At 35.8% G+C, this 22,436-nt stretch overlaps 1 protein-coding gene across 2 annotated transcripts in view; it reads left to right on the top strand.

The window, feature by feature from the left end:
• The first annotated feature begins 5,745 nt into the window (after positions 1-5,745).
• Positions 5,746-22,436, top strand: part of LOC123309992 (LIM domain only protein 3-like) — a 94,882-nt gene continuing 78,191 nt past the window's right edge. For both annotated transcript variants that reach the window (XM_044893330.1, XM_044893329.1), the window contains exon 1: positions 5,746-5,855. In XM_044893330.1, coding sequence (XP_044749265.1) covers positions 5,831-5,855 — 25 coding nt within the window. In that variant the 5' untranslated portion in view covers positions 5,746-5,830. The remainder of the gene's footprint in view (positions 5,856-22,436) is intronic.

The following is a 22,436-nucleotide window of genomic DNA, read 5'->3' as shown; positions in this document are numbered from 1 at the left end:
TTGTTGAAATTATCTTATCGAATTCTTGTTTATTTAAATTTAATGGTACTGTCTCCTCAACGTAACCTTTATTTTTAGATTACTATTAGGTATCAGGAATCTACAAGTTTGGTACGATATTTTCAGCAAATTCGGCAAGGAACTCTTCATCACTGTTCGGAGAGGAAGATGAAGAACTATTATTGTCAAATAAATGTAAGAACTCCATCAGAAGGGCAAAAATAAATAGAACTTTCACAAACAAAACTTGGTTCATCTACCGATTACCTGTTGAAAAATTTAGGTTAGGTTAGGTTGTTATCAACAAATTCAAATTTATGGACATGCGTCGAATATATCCCAGATCAATTCTCAGGTACTGAATTTAGATAGTTTTAGGATTATCCCAGGATGAAGAACGAAGAAGTTAGTACTAGAAAAGTGCCAAAAACCCCGAACAAGACCATTCTAATACACAAACTCCTACTCCTGGCAGTTCTAGAACGGTTCTTGTGAAACTCAGTACGATATGAACTGAAAGATGTCTGACCTATCTGAAACCGCCCAAATCATCTGTCTTTGTGAAACCTTATCGAAATCCAAAGCCATTTTTCGACTACCAATACGTGCTTCTTCATACTGATTGATGATTTCTTCAATGTTTCCACAGCAACAAAAAACGTAAGACTACAATCAGAAGATCGGTTTGACGCCCTTCCAAGTTTCATCAACACCACAACCCCCTTCAATTAAAACTCAATCGCATTCGACAACGAAAGGTGAGAAATTATCGAACGAAACATTCTTCTAATTTGACTAATCGGTCTCAATATCACCAACCCCGCATCCTGCCCAGAGCGGGGTTGTCTTCCATCATAACGACCCTTTTTCAGAAAAATGACGTTTTTTAAAATATAATGGCCCGGGTGTTTCTAATGAGAGATCGTTAAAAAGGCGGCAAAGAGCAGAGAGATAACATAGTAGAAGTGTTGGCGTTTTTAGCCACAGCCCGCCGTTACCACGATCGTACCATCTATTAGAACAAATTGACACCTTGTAGCTGGGGGGAGTTAAGCTCTAGGAGATGCCGGCACCTCGTTATATTAACGACCTGGATTGATTCTCTCAATGCGGATACCCGAACAACACTTCTTCGCCAATTTGGCGGGATCTCTTTTTCCAGCGCGCGCCCTTTCGTTTCCCCAATTTGAGAGCGGGATATCTTGCGTTCGTAATGGGTTCGTTTGCGTCGAGTTAGGATGCGTTGTTATCGGTTATCCGCGGGCCCTTCTGGAATATTTGCGTGGTTTTCGGCAATGAAGTCAATACACCCAGTTGGAGCTTTATGAGGCGTAATAAGTCGATTGATCGACTGGGATCACGCTGGCTGGGGCGACTCTTGAAACATTTTCCTCAGTCACACAGTGATATAAACCGGCATAAGTGGAAAAATTAAACCATGGTTAAACACATTCATCAATAATAATAAACTGATTTGATTCAGATGCATACCCCCCGCTGATATAAATATCATGAAGTATAATAATCTGAATTGAACTAGCCAATTTTCCATCGTCAGGGCCCTAAATGGAGTATGCTTCACCGAAGAAAAGCAGATGCTGACCATGGTTTCGGTCTCATTTGACCTCATCAGAGCAACATAGCTTCTTCTCCGGTTACCCCCTTATCAAATTGAACTTGTGTCTTCAAAGCATCTTCAATTTTTCCCAAGGGAGGGGGATGTAACGATACTTGATTGTTTTAAATAAGCTTCGTTTTAAATGTCCGTTTCCCTGAATTTTCCAGTTGAAGCAATGCAACACCGTCTGATGGAGATTTCAGTTTCAATATAGTTATTCCGTTTCATTTTGGAAATATTTTTCAGATCCTGAAAATTCAAATTCCGTAAAATTGAAATTTCCATCAGTAATCCGCCGTGATAATACAAAACAAAGAAAAAGTGTCTTTCTGCTTTCGGCGTTGTTTTTCCGTCACAAAAACTCACCGAATTCAGCATAAAAACAACGTGGATTGCAGATAACGACAGTTTATTTTACCGATAAAGCGATAACCGCCACCGAGAATATTTCTTCTGGGGAGAATATTCGAGAATACCGAATTTTTGGATGCAATTTTGATCACATGACCGTCCACATGTTGGAAAGTTGATAAATAGGACTGCACCACCAGACGAACGTCATTCATTTTATTCACTGTTCGGCGATTTATTCATTATTCTTCGGCAGTAGTTGATAGATTCCTTATTCCGCATTGATTGATTCTTATTTGATTCGATTCATTTCTGATTAATTTAATTTGATATTCTTTCTATTAGAGTTTTTTTCTTTTCTTTTTCATTTCTCTAAGTGGTGGTGTGACCGTACCGGAACAAGTCTTTTCTTGATACCGCATACTTCGTGAAGCAGTGGTCCTCCCAACGCTTCTTTATGGAAGCGAAAGCTGGACGCCCTACAGGCGACATATTAAACAGCTTGAACAAACGCAACAACGTCATCTAAGACAGATAATGTACATCAGATGGTTCCACAAAGTTTCGAATGCAGAAGTCTTGCAACGCGCGAGTTGTACAACAATTGAGACTCAAGTAACGAGGGCCCGACTCAGATGGAGCGGCCACATTCTGAGAATGCTTGACACAAGACTCCCCAAAATAGCTCTATATGGCGAATTCACTGAGGGAGCCCGGAAACCAGGAGGCCAGTATAAGCGGTTTAAGGATACACTACATCAATCCCTAAAATTAGTCAATGCCAATCATAACTGGGAACAACTAGCGTTAGACAGGTCACAGTGGAGGTCTTTGGTACACAGTTATAGTGGAGAATCGAGAAGGATACAGCGGCGGCCAGATCTGGTTGGTGACTATCCATGCCCTGAGTGTGGAAGGATCTGCAGGTCACGGTTGGGTCTCTTTAGTCACAGGAGGGCACACAGTCGCAACTAGTCCTAAGAAATTACAAGTCTGTTCGCAATTTTTTATTTTTTTTCTTTTTTTTGTAGATTTATTCCCGGTAACGGGATACAGCAATGATGATGATACTTCGTGATTCATAGTTGCATTCTTTTATTTGTTTAATTGTGTTAATCCTTATTGTTAATTCACCTGTTTAACGCAGACTTCCGTCGCCCAATCGACAGAAGTCTCGAAGTCGTTCCACTGGTAATGCTTGGCGTGTACACCCAAGGTTGCCACGGAACGACCACAGTAACCTATCCCGTCCTACCCCTGTTGTGTTCCGTTTAGATTGCCCATTTACCGCAGACTTCTGTCGCCTGGCTCTCTGGTGACGGAAACCAATCGGCAGAGGTCTCGAAGTTTTTCTGCTGGTAATGCTTGGCGTGTACACCCAAGATTGCCACGGAGAGACCACGATAAACTACCCCGTTATCCTGTAATTGTTCCATTGTGTTTCACCTGCATCAACCCTGTCCCGTTTATTGAATAGTTTCAATTCTGATTGGCCTCTTCACTGAAAATCACTGAAAGTGCTCGGGATCAAACCCATCTCTAAATTAACCGATTACAGGGACTTGGATCTTTCTGAGAAAACCGGTTACTGTAAATTTTGTGTAAACCCCGTACATCCCTCATTGTCTCAGAAGGAATCAAAGTGACCGCTATTGATTTCTATCTTTCTTTCTTTAATACCTGATATTTTGACTGATTATAATTAATTTGAATATTGTTTAATTCATTGATTTCACTGTGTTGAGTTTGAATTTCTGATTACCGTGATAAATTAATTATTGCATTTCTGTTTTCCTCATTTCGAACTGGGTCATCAGCTGTATTATTTCTTGACTTGGAAATCACTGTATGTTTCACTGTAATTTAGATCTTGTAATAAATTCGGTTTTAAAGTATTTGTTATCGCTACCACCTTAGATAACCCCGAACTCAGTCTCCGACTAGTAGGTACCTGACTGGGTTTGCTATTCCTCCCTATTGAAAGAATAGCTGGCGCTCGAGATTAAACCCTTTTGCGAACTTAACCCGTTACAATTTTGTAGTTTCCAATAACCAGATAATAGGACAAATAGTTCCATTGATAGTTCGCCTCTTGAGTTTCTTTACTTGATGCACATTTCATTTTCATTCAGGCAGGATGTTGAACTTTCGTCCTTTTATGGGCTCTCAACTGCCTCTTCACTGTACATCGAAGTTGCCAACAATTGAATACAGATAACCCGCAAATTAATCGACAATGCAATCCATACTTCACGAATGCAGGAAAACGTTTGGGACCACCATCATGTGGGTCGAGAATTACACTAGATATTACTGAAGAGACAGATAAGCTATATGGGTAATGAACCCGCATTCAGACCCGTTTCAGTTGCATGCCACAAGAGAATTTCACAAGTTCTTAGAAAACAATGATTATGGCTGAAATTTGAACGCAATGTGAGTTAAGTTCGTGTTCATTACATTTCTATTTTTGATCCGAATGAGGTTTCAGTTTTTCTTCAGTCTGATCAGTTGTAATTAATTTGTGTTGTTTGTGAATACGTTGATTGTTGGGTGTTACATTGGCTCTGGAAATTAATTCATCTGTAGTTGATTATTTTTCCTACAGAAGGTGAGTGATTGGGAAAAGGAATGATCGTTTTGGGCATTATAACTATTATTGAGTTTTCAACTAATGTTTGTTGAATTTAATGAACACGTGTGACTATTTTGGACATATTCATAACCATTAATCGTTTTGCTAGTTACTGAAAGGATACAAAGGAGTTTATGTTTCTGAATTCTGAACTATTGGGCCGATTTATTGACATTTAGTTAATCTGCCCAATAGCCTTAATGATAGGTGAATAAACCGGCCCTTAGATCTCTTATGTTGAAAAAACACTTTAATTGTCCCAGTACATTTTGTCATCATTTACACACTAAATATATTCAGTTGAGTACGTAGTTATATGAAAATATGTCGTATAACACCATTTTGTCCATAAATTTCGATTTTTCGATACAATACTCAATTTAGAAATGTATAAATAAAAACTGTTTGAATTCGAATCAAGGAGATACTCTTTATATTGTTTGTTGTCTCTGAACGAACTTCTGCTGTTCGCATTGAATCAGAAATCAGATTAACACTTAGTGGCTTGAGGCGTAAAATGATTAATTTATTGAGAAAAACAAACAATAAAAAAGACACTTTCTTGGGTATGTAGATCATTTTTCAGACGCTACATATTTGTTGGTTGTATCACTACACTTCTACCACTTTCTAGGCCAAGGTAATTCTCTTGAAAGATGAGGATAACTTTTATTTACCATAATACATGAATTAAAAAAAATTTTGGATGATATATCCAGAGGATATATCATCAAAAATAGCTTCAAAGAAAACTATTTTGATACGTATCATAAATAAAACCTCTGTCCAAAAAAAAAGTTGTACCTACCAGAAAAGGTTTACCTAAAAACTACCCATAATGGTATCCTCAATAAAACTTTCAAGTATTTATACTCAATGATAAAACCCAATATTTTAATGAGGTTATTTTATGGTACATACTTTTTATAGGCAAAAACTATTATCGATATACCTTTTTCGAGGGTTGAAGATGAGTAGTTTCGAAAATAAGTTCATTCGACAAAGACCACTTATTTTCTAGTGTTCTAGCATTTCTATAATTATTGCTCGTTATTTCTGGTCCAACTTGTATACAAATTGGAGTTTTCGTAACCTTCGATTTTTGAAACGATAAAAATTTTCAAAATTGATAATTTTTTTCAGATATAACCCCATTTTGGTAAATACTCAACATGGAGAGCAGTGTGAAAATGTGCTATGAGGAGTAGAAAAATTCAATACTGAGTATGCACAGTACGGATAATGGATCGGGTAAGTCCAATTGAATTTATTGAATAATATTCTTTTCAGAAAATCAAAAAAGCTTGAAATGCCACATGGATACACATATTCGATAACGGGTTTGAGAAAATAAAATATTTTTTTCACATTTTTGTATTTCATTGCTTTTAAGACACTAACAGTACATCAAAAATGTTCATGATTCAATATTGATTCACCACATTGTCAGAATATATGACAATAATAGGCCGTAAATGAATTCAAAATAATTTAAATTATTTTCATTTCTTTTTGCTGTTTAAAGACGACATAGCAACAAGCTATGTGAAATAAAATAAGATGAAAATGACTGTATCTATAGCTCTTGCGATGCTATGGATTGAATAATGCCCTAGAAACAATCAATCGAAATTATACCTTTCATGTCATTTCATAAATTAGATAATTCTCTGGAAAGTCAAATTTTTGTCATCATTTGAATCCTTATCAAAATGGAATGAAATTTTCTATACAACACTTGCGTTATAAATGTCTATTCATTCGAAGAAAAGAAGCTTGGGGCACGTGGGTTAAGCTTCCTTCTCATGTATAAACATTCATTTCATTTTCTTGTTGTATAAGTAACTGTTATTCTATTATTGCCAGATAATAAAAGTCCTCGAGGCTCAAGTGGTAATTAATGCAAAAGCTACGTTAAGAAAAATACAGGGTGACAATTTGAAAACTTGTCAGTGCAATATTATGTCACGACAAGGATGATTTCAGAGAAAATGCCGGTACAGGTCAATTTCTATTCGTAGGGGGACATATTTTGAGCAAAATTGTAAGCCGAAATCTCCTCAACCCTATGTGTAGGAGCCACCCCTAAATTCTCAATAGGGAATAGGGGGTGAGCTTTAGCTCAATTGAAAGATCAGTTGACCCTCTACATGAATACTATGGTTTGCAAACTTTTATTGAGTCCTTGAAGTAGTTACAGGGGCTGACAATTTGAAAACTTGCCAGGTCAATTATGTCTGGACAAGGATGTTTTCAGAGAAAATCCCGGAACAGGTCAATTTTTATTCGGAGTGGGACATGTTTTTAGAAGAATTGTAAGCCAAAATCTCATCAAACATAGGTGTAGGGGCCATCACCCCTAAATTCTTAATAGGAATAGAGGACGAGCTATACCTCAATTGGAAGACAATAGTATTATGTAGAGGAAATATTGTCTTCCAATTGAGGTTCAGCTCACCCTTTATTCCCTATGAAGAATTTAGGGGTGATGGCCCCTACACCTAGGTTTGATGAGATTTCGGCTTACAATTTTGCTCAAAATATGTCCCCCTCCCTTTAAAAATTGACCTGTTTCGGCTTTTTCTTGGAAAACATCCTTGTCGTGACATAATTGGCCTGGCAAGTTTTCAAATTGTCACCTCCTGTAACTACTTCAAGAAATCAATAAAAATTTGCAAACCATAGTATTCATGTAGAGAGTTTCAATTGAGGTCAATCTCACCCCCTATTCCCTTTTGAGAATTTAGCGATGATAGCCCCCACACCTAGGGTTGAGGAGATTTCGGCTTACAATTCTGCTCAAAATATGTCCCCCTCCGAATAAAAATTGACTTGTTTCGGCATTTGCTCTGAAAATATCTTTGTCGCGACATAATTGGCCAGACAAGTTTTTAAATTGTCACCCTGTATAGAACTTTCTGTCTTATATATTTCATTCATATTCATATTTCATACCTCTTTGAAAGTAGGTGAAAAGAAGAAATATATTCAAAATGTAATATTGTAATTGTAAAATTGTTATATTTCACTATGTTTGTCTCCAAACTTTAAGAATAGTACTCAACCCTTTCAGCCTTGAAGAAGCAAATGAAAAATTGTATGAAATGTTTGCTGAATATAAACATGAAAGCCATGTAACTTTAGTTTATAATTATTTTGCCCTAATTTCCACGATTTACAACTGAATCGAATGTATCATGGAGAACACAAATTTGATAAATTTGTTATCTAAGTACAATAATTTTGGTTGATTGATTGTTATGAATCAAACAAGAATCATAATTTCATCTTCAAAAACTAATTATTCCAAACATATTTCCAAAAAAATATTATGGGATTGGAGATTTGATGAATACACAATTCTATAAATCGATTTGGCTCAAATTAGGTAATACATTTCCATTTGGAACGATCGCCTGATCTCAAACCTATCCTGGCGATCCGAACTATCCTCCATCGCTTCTTCAGATTCCTCTCTCTCAATTCGACCCAACAATGCATTTAATTCGATAACAAATAGTCCAGCAGTGAATCTGAAACTCCTAACAAAGCGTAGATCGAGCCGCTGTCATTAATTCTGTTGTTGCCAATTGTTGAATTTAATTTCGAAATTGCTAGACGGCTAAACCATTTCAATTATATGTAATCTCCTCCGGACAAAGGCGAGCCAACGGTTTGGAGTAATTCAGTTTACTCTTGATGGACTTCTAGAAATGTAATAACGTGGTTGCAGATAAAGGGCTATCCGAACGGGGAAGAATCAGACTAATACCTGTGTACCAGGTAATGGGAATTTTCAGTAACCTTAGATTTGGGGAGTAATCCATCCCATAGTAGTAGTTTGAACCCTTCTAACCTAACCGAATGTTAGCACAGGTTATCTAGGATATAGGTTCATCTGGCTATCCCATGTTGAATTCCCCAAATTCTTCAATCAGAGGTGGGTGGGTGCCTTGAATGCTTCATGCTGTTGGAAAATACGTCTTTTAAAAATACCCTTTTTTTCATCCTAACTTATTCAAGGGAAAGTTTGAGTATTCAATAATTTTATATTTTCATATTTCAATAATAATTCAGTTAATACTCAATGCTGAAAAGCTACAATGGTTCAGAACCAATAAACTTACCCAAAATAATGACAAGATAGACTATAAGTCTTAGAAATCTGGAAAACCTCGAGATTGACTTGAACAGGAAACATTGAATATTTAGATATAACGATTGATCCGCAAGTTCAGGTGCTTCTTCTTCTTCTGGTACCATGACTGTTTAACGATCGTTGGTCATCATGTTCGCTATCATGTTGACAACAATTGTTTTATTGACAACTGCTCGAAAAAGTTGGACTGTACGAAGATATATTGGAAAATTTTTAGCCTACTATAGAACCAAACAAAATTTCAATGTCTAAATGTTTTATTACTCATCATATTTTCCTCTTAATGGGATACATTTATTACAGCAAACCTGCAACGTCTCTAGACCATTCAAAAAAAATGTTTCTTCTTGCTCTGCAAACCGGACCTCCACATCATTCATAACCTCCTCGTTGAAAGAAAATTTACGACCTTTTAAACTTTTTTTCAGTTGAGGAAAGAAGTAATAGTCGGATGGAGCCAAATCTGGTGAATAAGGGGGGTGTTCTAGTAATTCAAACCCTAAATCACGAATTTTTTGCCTGGCAACATGGGATTTGTGTGCAGGGGCGTTGTTCTGCAGAAACAAAACACCTTTGTATAGCTTTCCGCGTCTTTTCTCTATAATTTTATTCCGTAGACTGGTCAGTAATGTCGAATAGTAATCTCCGGTTATTGTTCTAACCTCATCCAAAAGATCAATTATGATTACTGCATAACAATCCCAAAAAACTGAAGCAAGAACTTTTCCAGCAGATTTTTGGACACGAAACTTCTTGGAGAACCGAAGTGTCGCCATTCCATCGATTGTTGCTTTGTTTCTGGATCGTAGAAATGTACCCAAGTCTCATCCATAGTAAAAATTCGGTTTAAGAAGTCAACATCATTTTCAAATCCAGCACAGATCAAAGGCGATACTTCTACCCTTGCACGCTTTTGGTCAACATTCAAACATTTGGGGATCCATTTCGCAGCAATTTTTCTCATGTCCAAATTGACTTGAACTATATGATGAACGCGTTTGTATGAAATATTCAGTGCTTCAGATCATCCATTTTAGCCCAATTTGAGAGTTTGATAAAATCATGCCATGAACTGCATCGATACTTTCGGGGACTGACACAGAAACTGGCCTTCCCGATCGGTCATAATCTTCAATGGAAAATTTACCTCTTTTGAAGCTTGCAGTCCAAATTTTCACGGTCGCATACGAAGGACATTGATCACAAAGGGTATTAAGCATATCTTCGTAAATCTGCTCACCTCTTAACCCTTTTAAATACAGGTACTAGATTCTTTATGTCAGAGGAAACACTTTTTTCCTATACCATTTCTTCCGATTCGGCCCTGATAAAAATATATAGCCATTTTAAGTTTTTATAATGAGCTATGCTACCCCTGGAAAAACAAAATTACTTCCAGAATAACTAAACTAGCTTAATCTGTGACACTACACATCTGTGGATCTTTTGAACAGAGTTGTATTTTTCAAACCTCACAGATACTACTGAATTTTTGAACATCAAATTACTCGAAAACAGTGCATTATGCGAGAAAATATAAAGATAACTTTTATTTACGTTATTAAACGTTCCAATATCCATAGCATAGCGTCCAAATTAGTTTCAAGAGTTGGGTTCTCTGTATTTTTGGTATTTTTATGGTACGTAATGGTCATAATCAGAAAACTGTACAACGTTGGTGATATCTGGTCTTCGAAAAAGATCCATCAAATAAATAAAAACCATATTCCGAAATTCATTTCATTCGATAAAACCGTTTCTGAGATAGAACTGAATATAATTTTTTTATGGTTTTTCAACAGCCTGTATTTTTCAAACCGCGCCAATTCGGAAAAAATGGTATAGGCAAAAAGTGTTTTTTCCACCTCAAGAATCTAATGTTAAAATATTTGCCCCACTCAAAGACTCACTCTATATTGTTTAGAATACATTTTTTTAAAGGACATGTTTTTAAGAATAAATATTTGGGATTTATACTTTTCCTTTCAGGCTCGCGAACACCGTTTTCATTTCCCAAGAAGAAGAAGCGTGAAACCCAGTCCCTTACCTGTGCTAAGAAAGAGCCACTCTTTTCAAGTTATTTCTTATAGAAACTTCTACTTGCAGACCGAAATGAAAATAAATTCTTCTCTTTAATAGACACGGTACACGGATTCGCTATTATTTTCAAAGAATGATATATATGGTAAACAGGGTATCAGGGAATGCACTCATCAGTCGGGATAGGGTGGGACCGGGAGATTACGGGGACGTAGTTACAACGATCTTCACTTTGCTATTGACCGATTAAAATATATAGACATCGTACGGATACTTCATCAAGATTATGTACATTCCCCGTTTGCGAATTTTGTACAGCACTGTTGTTTCTACGGAGTTTTGGATCAGTGGATTCATTTTCCATTTTCATCAATGTAATTTGTGAGCACGAGATGGATTTACAAGATATTTGGCATATTTTTGTAAAAATCTATAATTTTACTATGGCATATGATCAACAAACTACCATTGGTTGATTTACAACTGACATTCATTTTAAATTTATAATATGAGGTTATTTAGCAAATGATATGAAATGATGAACAAAAGATAAATAAGACAGATAAACATGCACATCATTGTGAGAGCGTTCAACAAAAAAGAAGATAAGAAAAGAATAAAAAAAAAGATGAACAGCTTTAATACTTCAACCTTATTTTATAATATTTTATTTAGAAAATAAAGCGAGTTTGTCTGAGTTCATGCTCTGTTCTTTATGTTATTCATTATTTCTCGTTTTTTGTTATGTCTTATTTTATTTCATCCGTTCTATAAAATCAGCACAACTTCCACCCGTCTTATTTCATTTTGTTCGAAAATTGATGATACGCTTGTCCAAATTTGTCCTCGACGATGTCAATCCTTTTTTCCTGAAAATATTGTAAATTTTGGGTTGCTTATGGCAAGATCATTTTCATTTTAACTCACGCAACTAGTTTTCCAATGTCGCAACTCTAACTTTTTGTGCCAGAAATGGATAGAGCTCTTGTTGCTGGGGATGATTTGACCATTTGTGGTATTTTTTCATCTACAGCTTTTTTCTTCATGGAATGAAATGGTTGAACTCCCTTAATTTGATTTCTTTCTATTTCTTTCTTTGCTTTCTCTTTTCATTCTTTAGAACTATGATATGAAAATAAGTTCCATATTTTTCCCATTTATTTCACTGATTGAAGAACGTAAAACAACATATTATCATATAATTTATTTAAGGGATTGATTTTTACTCAATCAATATATCACCCTACATGAGAGGGGCATGATGATAACACTTCAGAAGCATCAATCACTTCTAAAGCTTATATCATTGAATTAGAAATATATAAAAAATAACCATATATTCGATGAGTTTAACAATTTGATCTCTATAATGGAAAAGTTTTTGTTCAAACCCCCATCGATAACCGAATTATCCTCTGCAGAATTGGGCATTTAAAAAAACCGAATGGCCGTCCACATCTACTAGTGGGTGCTAACAACAAATTTCTCAAACAAACATAAAAAGTTGTCCTCTTGCTCTGTAGGTAGGTATACAGGTATTGAAAAAATTCATTCTATTACTTCATTATTGCTTCCCATTTTATGTTGGTTATATATATGATACAATTCTTTTTGTTTTTTGTTTCTTATTTAATTTTCTTTCACAAATTTGCACCTACTCAAGCCGAAAAGATTGAAGGTATTTCATTATAGCATCTGAAAAACTATTTATTGGTTGACCACATAATCAGACTTCTGTGAACCCAACGTATTACCAATTATTTCTGTAGAAAACAATCGAACATAAATAAAAAATAGTTGCATCTACATCTCACATATTGTCAGTAAATAAAATATTATGGCTAGCGATGTTTTAACATATTAAGAGGGATCTACACCGTTACAGTGGTCAGTTCAAAAAAAGAGAACGAATATCTTACGTCAGAAACCACTTATTTATAGGAGGTTTTCATTATAATTCAATTCAATCAGTTCGTCACCTCAGAAATTTTTTTGAATGTCAAACGGAAAAAAAAAATTAAAAAGTTTTTCCTTGAAGAACAAATATTCACTCATGTTATTAACTTTCCGAGGTGCAATTATTGCTTCTACGAATTTCCACATGAATAAATTTCTCGAAAAGTCTCGCCATTGGCTACAATTCGTATCCTGGTAATATTGAAAAAAGACGTTCGTTAAGTGTTGCCATCTTTTCTACGAAAGTGGAAACTATTTTAATATCCGTAACTGGTAGGTAGGAAGACTGGTAGTCTTCCTCCCTTTACGCCTTATACGGATGGCGAGAAAGTCCCGTGGTATAAACTCCTCCTAATTCCTTCTGAAAATAGCGTTAGTATGAAATAATGCGAAATGTGATGTATTTTCAAAAAGGTATCATGATGTTATTTAGCATCAGGTATTGACGAAATTTTCGAAGGAGAATATAAATTGAACATTTATTTTTATTTTTATGATTGAAATGAATTTTCAAACTTGATGGAGACAGTCTTTATCGATTCTTTTTTCGCGAATATTCGATACCACTGATGACCGCACACCATCTGCAGAACGATTTTCATCTTATCATTCCATTATCCGCCACAACCTAGCTAAGTGGATTTTCAGTGTGTGGCATTTCTAATTTCCGTTCAATTTCTCGGCTGCGGCGGTCTAAAATACGCGAGGGAATCCAGAAACTTGGGCGAATCAATTATTAAGAGAAACTAATCAAGCAACCTACGATGGCGTGCATTACTTCGGCCCCCCTCGGCCCCCTTCTTCGGCTCGTGCGCCGTCCCTAGGCGCTCCCCCGTTCCGTCAGGAAATTAACAATAACAATTAAGGTAACCACTTACGTATGTGCTCATTGCTCAGGCATCATATTAAATTTATCGAAATAATTTTCTACTACGTGGGGAAACTAATACGTTCGCAATTTTCGGTTTGTTTTCTGAGACAGGGATGAGTTATTTGATCATCTCCATCTAGAGGTAAGGTGAAGACCCTTTTAAATATCTCCATCTGATTCAGATTTTCAGATTCATAATACTCTTGCACAAAAAGAAAGAGAGAGAGAGAGAGAGTTATTAGCTACCCAGCTAGCAATTTCATGTCTTGTAAAAATTCTGTAAACGTTCTCAGTCCTTTTTTACACGACAAGACAAAGTCCTATAAACTTTTTCATTTCGTATATACAACACATATTCAACCAAAATGGGCAAGATTTATACGACAATTTAGTTATTTTGATTAGTTTGGTAGAGCACTTTAGAACTGTTACAGGATTGACGAATAAACATTTAGCGAACTGTAATACGACATTTAACCCTCTAATACCCAAGTCCGCCTTGAGACTGGTTGCATATAAGTGGATACAAAATTATTCTGCCCATGTCCGCCTTCAGTATAGGTTCATTTTGTGAGAACAGGTGTTAATGTAAATCAGTTAACTATTTGCGAAAAAAAGATGTAGATTACTTAAGCTAATTTGAAACTATACGGAAATAATTATAAAAAAGGAAAAAAAACTTGGGCATTAGAGGGTTAATAGAACTTTCAGAATGTTAATGTTCCCCTATACGACCTTTCATTCCTAACTATATTTCGTTCAGGTATAAGACTATTTTGTGATTCTGAGAATATTTATAAAACTATACGATCGTATAAATGTGCCCCACTAGTAGACAAACTAATCATTCTTCCACATCGATAAATATATTTCCATTTTCAAGTGATGAATCTTTGTTACAGCGAATATATTGATGATAAAATGTAATGTCGCGAAATTCAGAGGGTATTTAACATGGCAAATTAATTTTACTGTGAAATAGATGGCATATATGATACTAAATTTTCATGCGCTTCAGAAATAAATAATATTAAGAAAAAAAAAATTCATTCGAAAAAAAAAATTCTGTTGATTTCTGTTCTTGCTCCATTCAGTGTGCCCTATTAGTCAATTTTTCATCTATGCTATAAAGAAAAATAATTCCATCCACATAGGAGACACAAAATTATAATTTTTCATACATTTGATTTGTTTTTTACAATATGGCGATTGATGATACGTGTCCTTCTAGTTTTGAAGATGGCGTCTTTTCAATATAATTTTCTTATGACAAATGGAACTTTTATAGAACATATTGATTCTGTAAGGTACATCAATCGAATACTTATCCAACCTTTGTTATTTATTGCTGCATAGAATAACAGGCCCGTATTCGAGGATATAATTCTGTTATTTATCAAAAAGATGTGTAGTGAAAATAAATGAATATCTTTCGCAAAATAAAGCAGCATGAAACCAATGAGTCAATAGGCTATCACATCTAGTTTAATGATCGTTCGTGAGAGAGGGCATATACTCATTTTTTTCAATTGCAATAATATGCACTTTCACATGATTCATAATTTTGAATATAGGTACCTACAATAATTAGGTATGTGCGTTGAATTTCACGTTCATAGTTGAAACGTAGCCAGAAATTGCCAAAAACTGAAAAAAATTCTCAGGATCTGTTCTCACAACTTCCAATCTTGTGATCAGAATATTGAGCAGACATTGGCTCAATATTTTGAGAACTTATGGTACCTTCATAATACATATTTCATAATAATTTAAAAAATATAGTATTACGTATACCTATATTTCACCAAAATTTTTTGAATACATTACTGTAACAACTTATCTGTTTGTTTTTTACATGATACTTAGTTACCTTCATTCCACATTAATGCAACAAATTTGTTTTATTATGCAACATTCGCAACACAATATAGAACCGGCATGGTCGCATCGACAGTTTATTGTAACCTCTTTGCGACAAGTTGATCACATTTAGTCGCGAAGAGAACTCTTAGGGGACAAATCATATAACCTCACTTAATTCTATGTGTTTATACCTGAGTAAATTATGTGCTTCACTTTCGAAATGAGTTTCTTCTACTGCACGCAGTATTTTCTCATAACACTCGCCTGAAAGCTCCACTATGTTTTACTTTTTTCCAAGAACGCATTAGATCAGACCTATATTGACGAAAATTACCTCTACATCCAAGTTGGTTGTATAGCTTTGTTGAATATGAATCTTTTGTTTTATTATGATTTTGTAAGGGTCCTTTAGTTGACCTACCATGCAGGCATTTTACGATAGTTATATTTCATATTCAGAATAAGTCGTGAAAAGGATTCCCAACATACACATACAGGACATTCCTATAGGAGACATATAACTGTTTCAACATACATCATTACGACAATTAATCGACAACTACATCTCATGGATGAAAATGTAGTATAAAAATTGTCCTGTAAACGTTTATACAACATCCTACGAAATAATTGTATAAATGTCCTATAATATTGTTGTGAGCATATTTACACGATAATTTATAGAACTTTTTAGTACAACACAACAAAACAGTCCCTATCAGAATATTTACATGACAAAAAAGTATTCGTGGGACAATATTACAACAACTACAAGGCCAAATTGTCGTATAAGAAAAAAGATATAGGACTATTTTGCTAGTTGGGTAGCTACCGCCGCCGTCTCAGCCAGATCAATGATATAGAGCCCATCGAATTCCTGGAGCCGATGTGTGTAATAAAAGTCGAAAATTCCTTTTTGGACGATCTGAACAAAAACATAACATTTCATGTACTTATTTCCGATCTAAAATTCGACTATTCTTGAAAGCAAGTACTTTTCGTCTGCATACACTTTTCGTCCGCAAACTCTTTTCGTCCGGCTGTTCGTCACTAAGATACCAATTCTAGATAGAGAGGCGATTGAGTCAATTTTGCGAATAAAGAATTTGATTGAAACATAAGGGCAAATGACAGTAACTGTCATTTGCTGTTAAGTTTCAAAATATTCTTCACGAAATCGGCTAGATTTTACCAGTGAATTAGGTACCTGGTTTGAATGTTAGTGTTCATTATAATCAAGAATGGATAGTGATACGGATATCAGTACCACTACTGCAGAACTGAGAGAATTTGCAATCACAACTGATGAGGTCATCAAACGGATTACTTCCATAAAGCTATGTGAGAGGTAGACGAAAGAATGTAATATGCACTTCGGCAAATAAACTGTCTCTCCTGCTTGACTACTAGGCTCGACCATAATAGACAGTTTTTCGTCCTTGGTACGTAAATAACTATCAACGTTATTCAACAATGTGTAATCTCAGCTTGAGGACCGGTGAAACAGTAAAAAGGAACAAAAACCCTTGTTAAAATTGCGCACGTTTCGAATCTTTATTGATTTGTCATAAGGGCTACAAAAAATATATAAAAATCTCATTAGAGGAACATAACACAAGAACGAAGCACGTTCAACAAATCATTAGTATATGAAAGAAATTCTATGAAAAGTATTTCCGAAAATAAAAACGACCCAATATAAAGAATAAAAAACTCACTCAGCTAGATGAAAGCTCCCAAGGAGACAACACAACAAAAGAGTAAACTATATTCAGCACTAGTCAACAATATTCTTTGATCTTCAATCTTATTAGTTTTGTTTTAATTTTATTAATTATATTATTAACGTTATTCCCTCGGTTATTCCCAAGCACATGCCATACTCTGAACTTTTCGGGAAAAATCGTATAGCCACCTTTTTCCTTTATCCAACAGATATACAGGGAGAAATTCAATACAATAAATACAGGGATATATTCCCTTAAGGCGAAGAGTTCATATAAATATAAGTCCCCAAACATATACACCACAGAGTATTGAATTTTTAATTTTTTTAGAGTGGAGGGTTGCATTCCAGAAGGAGGAAGGCCTTTCCAGCATCTTTTGTGAAAGAGAGTTAAAATCCATATCCTTAATTATAAAAATTATGCTCTTCATGTATACCGGTAGATTCGGGTGACTTGGGACAGTCCTGTAACTTGGAACAATTACCCCCTTGCAGATTTCTTTGTTACTTACCATTTATGAGTGAAGGGACAAACTTTGAAGCGTCTTTTCGGTTAGTTAAACAATTAATTCCTGTTGAGTTTTCCGTGACCAGAGCGTTTGAATTGTCAGGAAAAATTAACGAATTCAGGAGAGTAAAAGTGCGTTTTTTATGGCCCTTATATTTTCTAGTGTCCTGTACATGTGTCTCGCTTTGTGCATGTGTAAGTTTTTTTTCTGGATACGTGGGATATTAGGTATGTCATGAAACAAGGTTGTTTACAAATCAAACGGCAACACGGATCTCATTCATTTAATTCGTTGTTTCATAGGGTGACTTGGGACAATGCCGAATAGGAATACAAGCGGCGCATTGGCAGCAGGAAATATGCCGATTTTTCGCAGGATATTATTATTTACGTTATTTCCACAAAGAAATCACAAAAGAATGAAAGAAATCAAAGTTCCCTTGTTTTATTCAGTTTTTTACATTTGAGTTGCAATATATTTACTTTCGCTGTAACAGGGGTTTATCATTTAATTTCCCTACCGAGTTTCAACTTTATAATCACAAATTCTAATTTTTCAAAACTATACACCATTCCAAGTCACCTATTTCATTTGAGAGTTGAGAAATCAATAGATTTTAACTTGTGTTCCAAGCCTCCCAAATCAGTGGGTGGTATATATTTTTTTTTTCAAAATTTATATCCGAATTCTGAAGCATGGTATATATCCTAATCAATAGTCTGAGTCATTAAGCATATTCGAACCTCTTTTTCAGATAAAAATAGGGCACCGTTTTGAAAATATGGCAAGTTGAATTCAACAATCGTCCCAAGTCACCCGAATCTACGGTAAAGGGGATTTTGTCAAGCAATGCAATCTCTACGAGGGGTGCAGGGAGTTTTCAAAATGGAATCCTTTACTTTTCATGTCAGAGAGAGATGTTTCCACTGTAGCTGAGGAATATTTGGTCATTGACGGAGTTTTCTCAACCTTCTTCTTATTAAGCTCAATTACTTATTTCTACGTATTTTGAGGTCAATGCCATTTTAGGAGTGATTAATGTCGTTAAAGTGTTATTTGCACGCCTATTTCATAGGATGGTAATTGATGACTCACCTGAAATGAAATCACAAAAATAAATGCAATTGATACATTGTTTCATATTTCATCAATTACTACCCCACGAAAAAGGAAAACTGTCAATAACACATTAAAAACATCAACAACATTGACATAAAAAAGTAAAAGTTCGAATCCAATAAGTTCAACCATTTTATCCCTCAAATAAAGAGTTCCCAACAATAGAAAGCCTGTCGTTGTTCTGTCTCAAAAAGAAAGCAAACTCCTCGATTAGACATAAAAAGTTACGTTATTTGAGATATAATTTGTTCTGTTTAAGCATTTTTTTGGAAATTAGTGGAGATGTGAAGCGTCGATTTTTACTAAATTGGGTAGTTTTTGACTGTTCTTCTTCGTCTTATTTTCAACATATCTGTGAATCTTACATAGTTAAATGGTTCATAAAATTCGATCCTTTTTACCGACGTGGAACAGACTTTCATCCTCCGTGCTTTTTTCACTCAACGAATATTGGAAGACTTTCAAGGCAATAGCTCAAATACGGTTCTGGACCTCTTGTACTCATATCCGGGCCGGCAAAATCTTGAGTAAACTGTCTGTGTAAGCGGCTCGCATTAATTAATAAGGAACTCTGCTAATTGCGCCGGGACGAGCAGGAGATTGCCTACTGCCTGCACCGTGATTGGTTATTCCCGTCGAGATCCCGAAATAATTACAACAATCAAACTACACAGGCGGGCGGCACTGCGTTCGTTAACTTCCTTCATCCTCCAGCCCCACGTCTGGATTCCATGTCATTAGCCCGATTTCTCCGATGAAGGCAGTCAATTATGTGGGGATAATGGCACCAAAAACTGGATTGAGCGGGGCAACAATCGTTGAGGAACTGAACGTCTATCCCCGAACAACCCTGCCCGAAATCAGGAGACTTTGTTCCTGATTGATTTCATCTGTAAGATGAAATGATGATTTTGAATGGGCGGGTTAATCAGATCGCCGGATATTTCTTGGTTTAAAACAACTATTGATACGGGGTTCTCTCCCTCTCTCTCTCATTTATATGGTCGACGTTTCGGTTCCGTTGAAAACTTCTTCAAAATTTATACATATTATACTCTGCAGATATGAATTATATAAAATAACCTGCAGGAAACTATGCTGTCGTTGAAGCACTCAGCAACTAACAATTTATAATATGTCAGCATGTAAGGCCTCATGTCTCATTTTGCAATACGATATTATCTTTTTCCAATCACAATTGGCGACCTAAAACATCACGAGCATTTCACACTAGGTTTTTTTCTAGTTTGTAGATTCAAAAAGAGGTTACAGTTCACTGCGCCATCTATAGCTCTCCCTTCAGCTCCAGAGCTCCAATGAAATCTGATGGGAGAGCTTCAAGGAAGCCAAGTACTTCGACCTTATATTTTCTCGTCCAAGGCATCCTTTGCATTGACTTACAATGGCCAGGAACTCTGTGATCAGGTGAACAGAAGTTTCCTCCTTTTTCCCTAAGAATCAACACATAAATATGCTTTCTGAGGCAACAGAGTCCTGTAAGAAAACCTGTGAGAAGGTGTACCTACCTTGTTCTTACTGAAATCCAAATACTTCTTGAATCTTACAATTTTGAAATTCCAAAGGATTTATAGAACACCTTCGTCTGTTCATCTGGCGCCCAACGTGGGGCCCGACTATCTCAGTTGGTAGATGATGAGATCTCAGGGTGATGGTTTTGATTGATATCAACTACTCTGAGTACCTCACTAAGAGATATACTTCCTGAAATTTCAATATCGGAAATAATGAGGGCGATAAAAGATATGAAAAATAATAAGTCACCTAATCTAGACGGCCTTCCAGCGGAGATATTCAATGCCCTGGATGAAGATACAGTCATAGTCTCCTAACACTATTCCGCAAGATCTGGGAACAAGGAGAAGTGCCACAACACTTCAGAGACGCTTTAGTTATCAACCTCTATAAGAACAAAGGCGATACCTCAAATTTCAATAATTACAGGGGCATATCGTTGCTTAGTGTGGTCGGTAAAATTCTCTCGAAGATTATGGCTAATCGTCTGATTCCACTCTTAGAAAAGCTATTTCCAGAATCCCAGCGCGGCTTTAGACACAACCGTATTAATTCAGCATCACGGGCATTCTGGAAGCTAAAGGACGGAGTATTTCAAAATCACGACCTCAATCTGAAGACCAAGACAGCTGTTTACAAAGCAGTGGTCCTCCCAACGCTCCTTTATGGAAGCGAAAGCTGGACACCCTATAAGAGACATATTAAACAGCTTGAAAAAACGCAACAACGTCATCTAAGACAAATAATGCACATAAGATGGTTCCACAAAGTTTCAAATATAGAAGTCTTTCAGCGCGCAAGTTGTACAACAATTGAGACTCATGTAACGAGAGCCCGATTCAGATGGAGCGGCCACATTCTGAGGATGCAAGACACAAGACTTCCCAAAATAGCTCTCTATAGCGAATTCATAGAGGGAGCTCGCAAACCAGGAGGCCAGTATAAACTGTTTAAGGATATCTATCCCTAAAATCAGTTAATGCTAACTGGTAACAACTAGCGTTAGATAGATCACAGTGGAGGTCTTTGGTCCACAGTTATAATGGAGACTCGAGAAGAATTCAGCGGCGGCCAGATCTGGTTGGTGACTATCCATGCCCGGAGTGTGGAAGGATCATTCACGGCTGGGTCTCTTCAGTCAAAGGAGGGCACACAGTCGCAACTAGCCCTAAGAAATTAGGGTTTGATAGCACCGATTTTTTGTTCTTTCTTTTTTTTTTCAATCTTTCTGTAGGGCTATTCTCGGTAACGGTATACAGCAATGAATGAATGAACTTCCTGAAAACAAACTAACAATTTGCAATGATTCTATTGAAAATACAACAACTTATGAATGAAATTTTGAATAGAACACATGAACGACCGAATATAGTCCCCATTTGGTTCACGTTCTATAACACTGGTAATTTCTTCGGTGAATTTTGTTTATCATTACAATATATATCCATTAATAATTTTAATCAAAGGAAATTTTACAACCAACATCAATTGACTAAAGCCAGAGAAGAAATGAAACGTGTTGTTCAACCGTTACTGAATATTATTGTGAGAAAAATCTTTCATACATTGATTGGAATTGAATGTTATTTATAAAATGGATATCAATAAGCATGTGCTGAAAATTCGTTCCTTCTACTTTTCGGAAGTTCTGTTAGGACGTTATCTAATAGATGAGCGAAAATGATCTAGAAAAATGACGTTATTTTCAGCGTTTCATCCTCGTTTTCATTAACCAAATCCAGAAATCACAGCAGCTTCTCGTTTTTATCGCTCTTCGCAATATTCAAAATGACTCGTCATGATCAGGAGGTGTATTAATATTTCAGATTATTTCCATTTCCTTAATGAAAACTCTGACGTATTTTTAGACTCTGCAATCGCTAGATCTCTGTTTTCACTGGAGAATTTACATCGAAATATCTTTTGCATTGTTGAATATTGGAGCCATTTTAATAACAGCCATTAGGAAGAGAGTGCCATCGATAATGAATATTGCCCTCCCAGTTGCATGCAAATGAAACAATCTTTTCCAATTCATTTAATTTCGAAGCCGAAT

Source organism: Coccinella septempunctata, chromosome 3 (genome assembly GCF_907165205.1).
Source record: "Coccinella septempunctata chromosome 3, icCocSept1.1, whole genome shotgun sequence".
In the NCBI taxonomy this organism is placed as follows: Eukaryota; Metazoa; Arthropoda; class Insecta; order Coleoptera; family Coccinellidae; genus Coccinella; species Coccinella septempunctata.
Note: the sequence above shows the minus strand (reverse complement) of the source record. Positions and strands in the feature narration are given on the sequence as shown.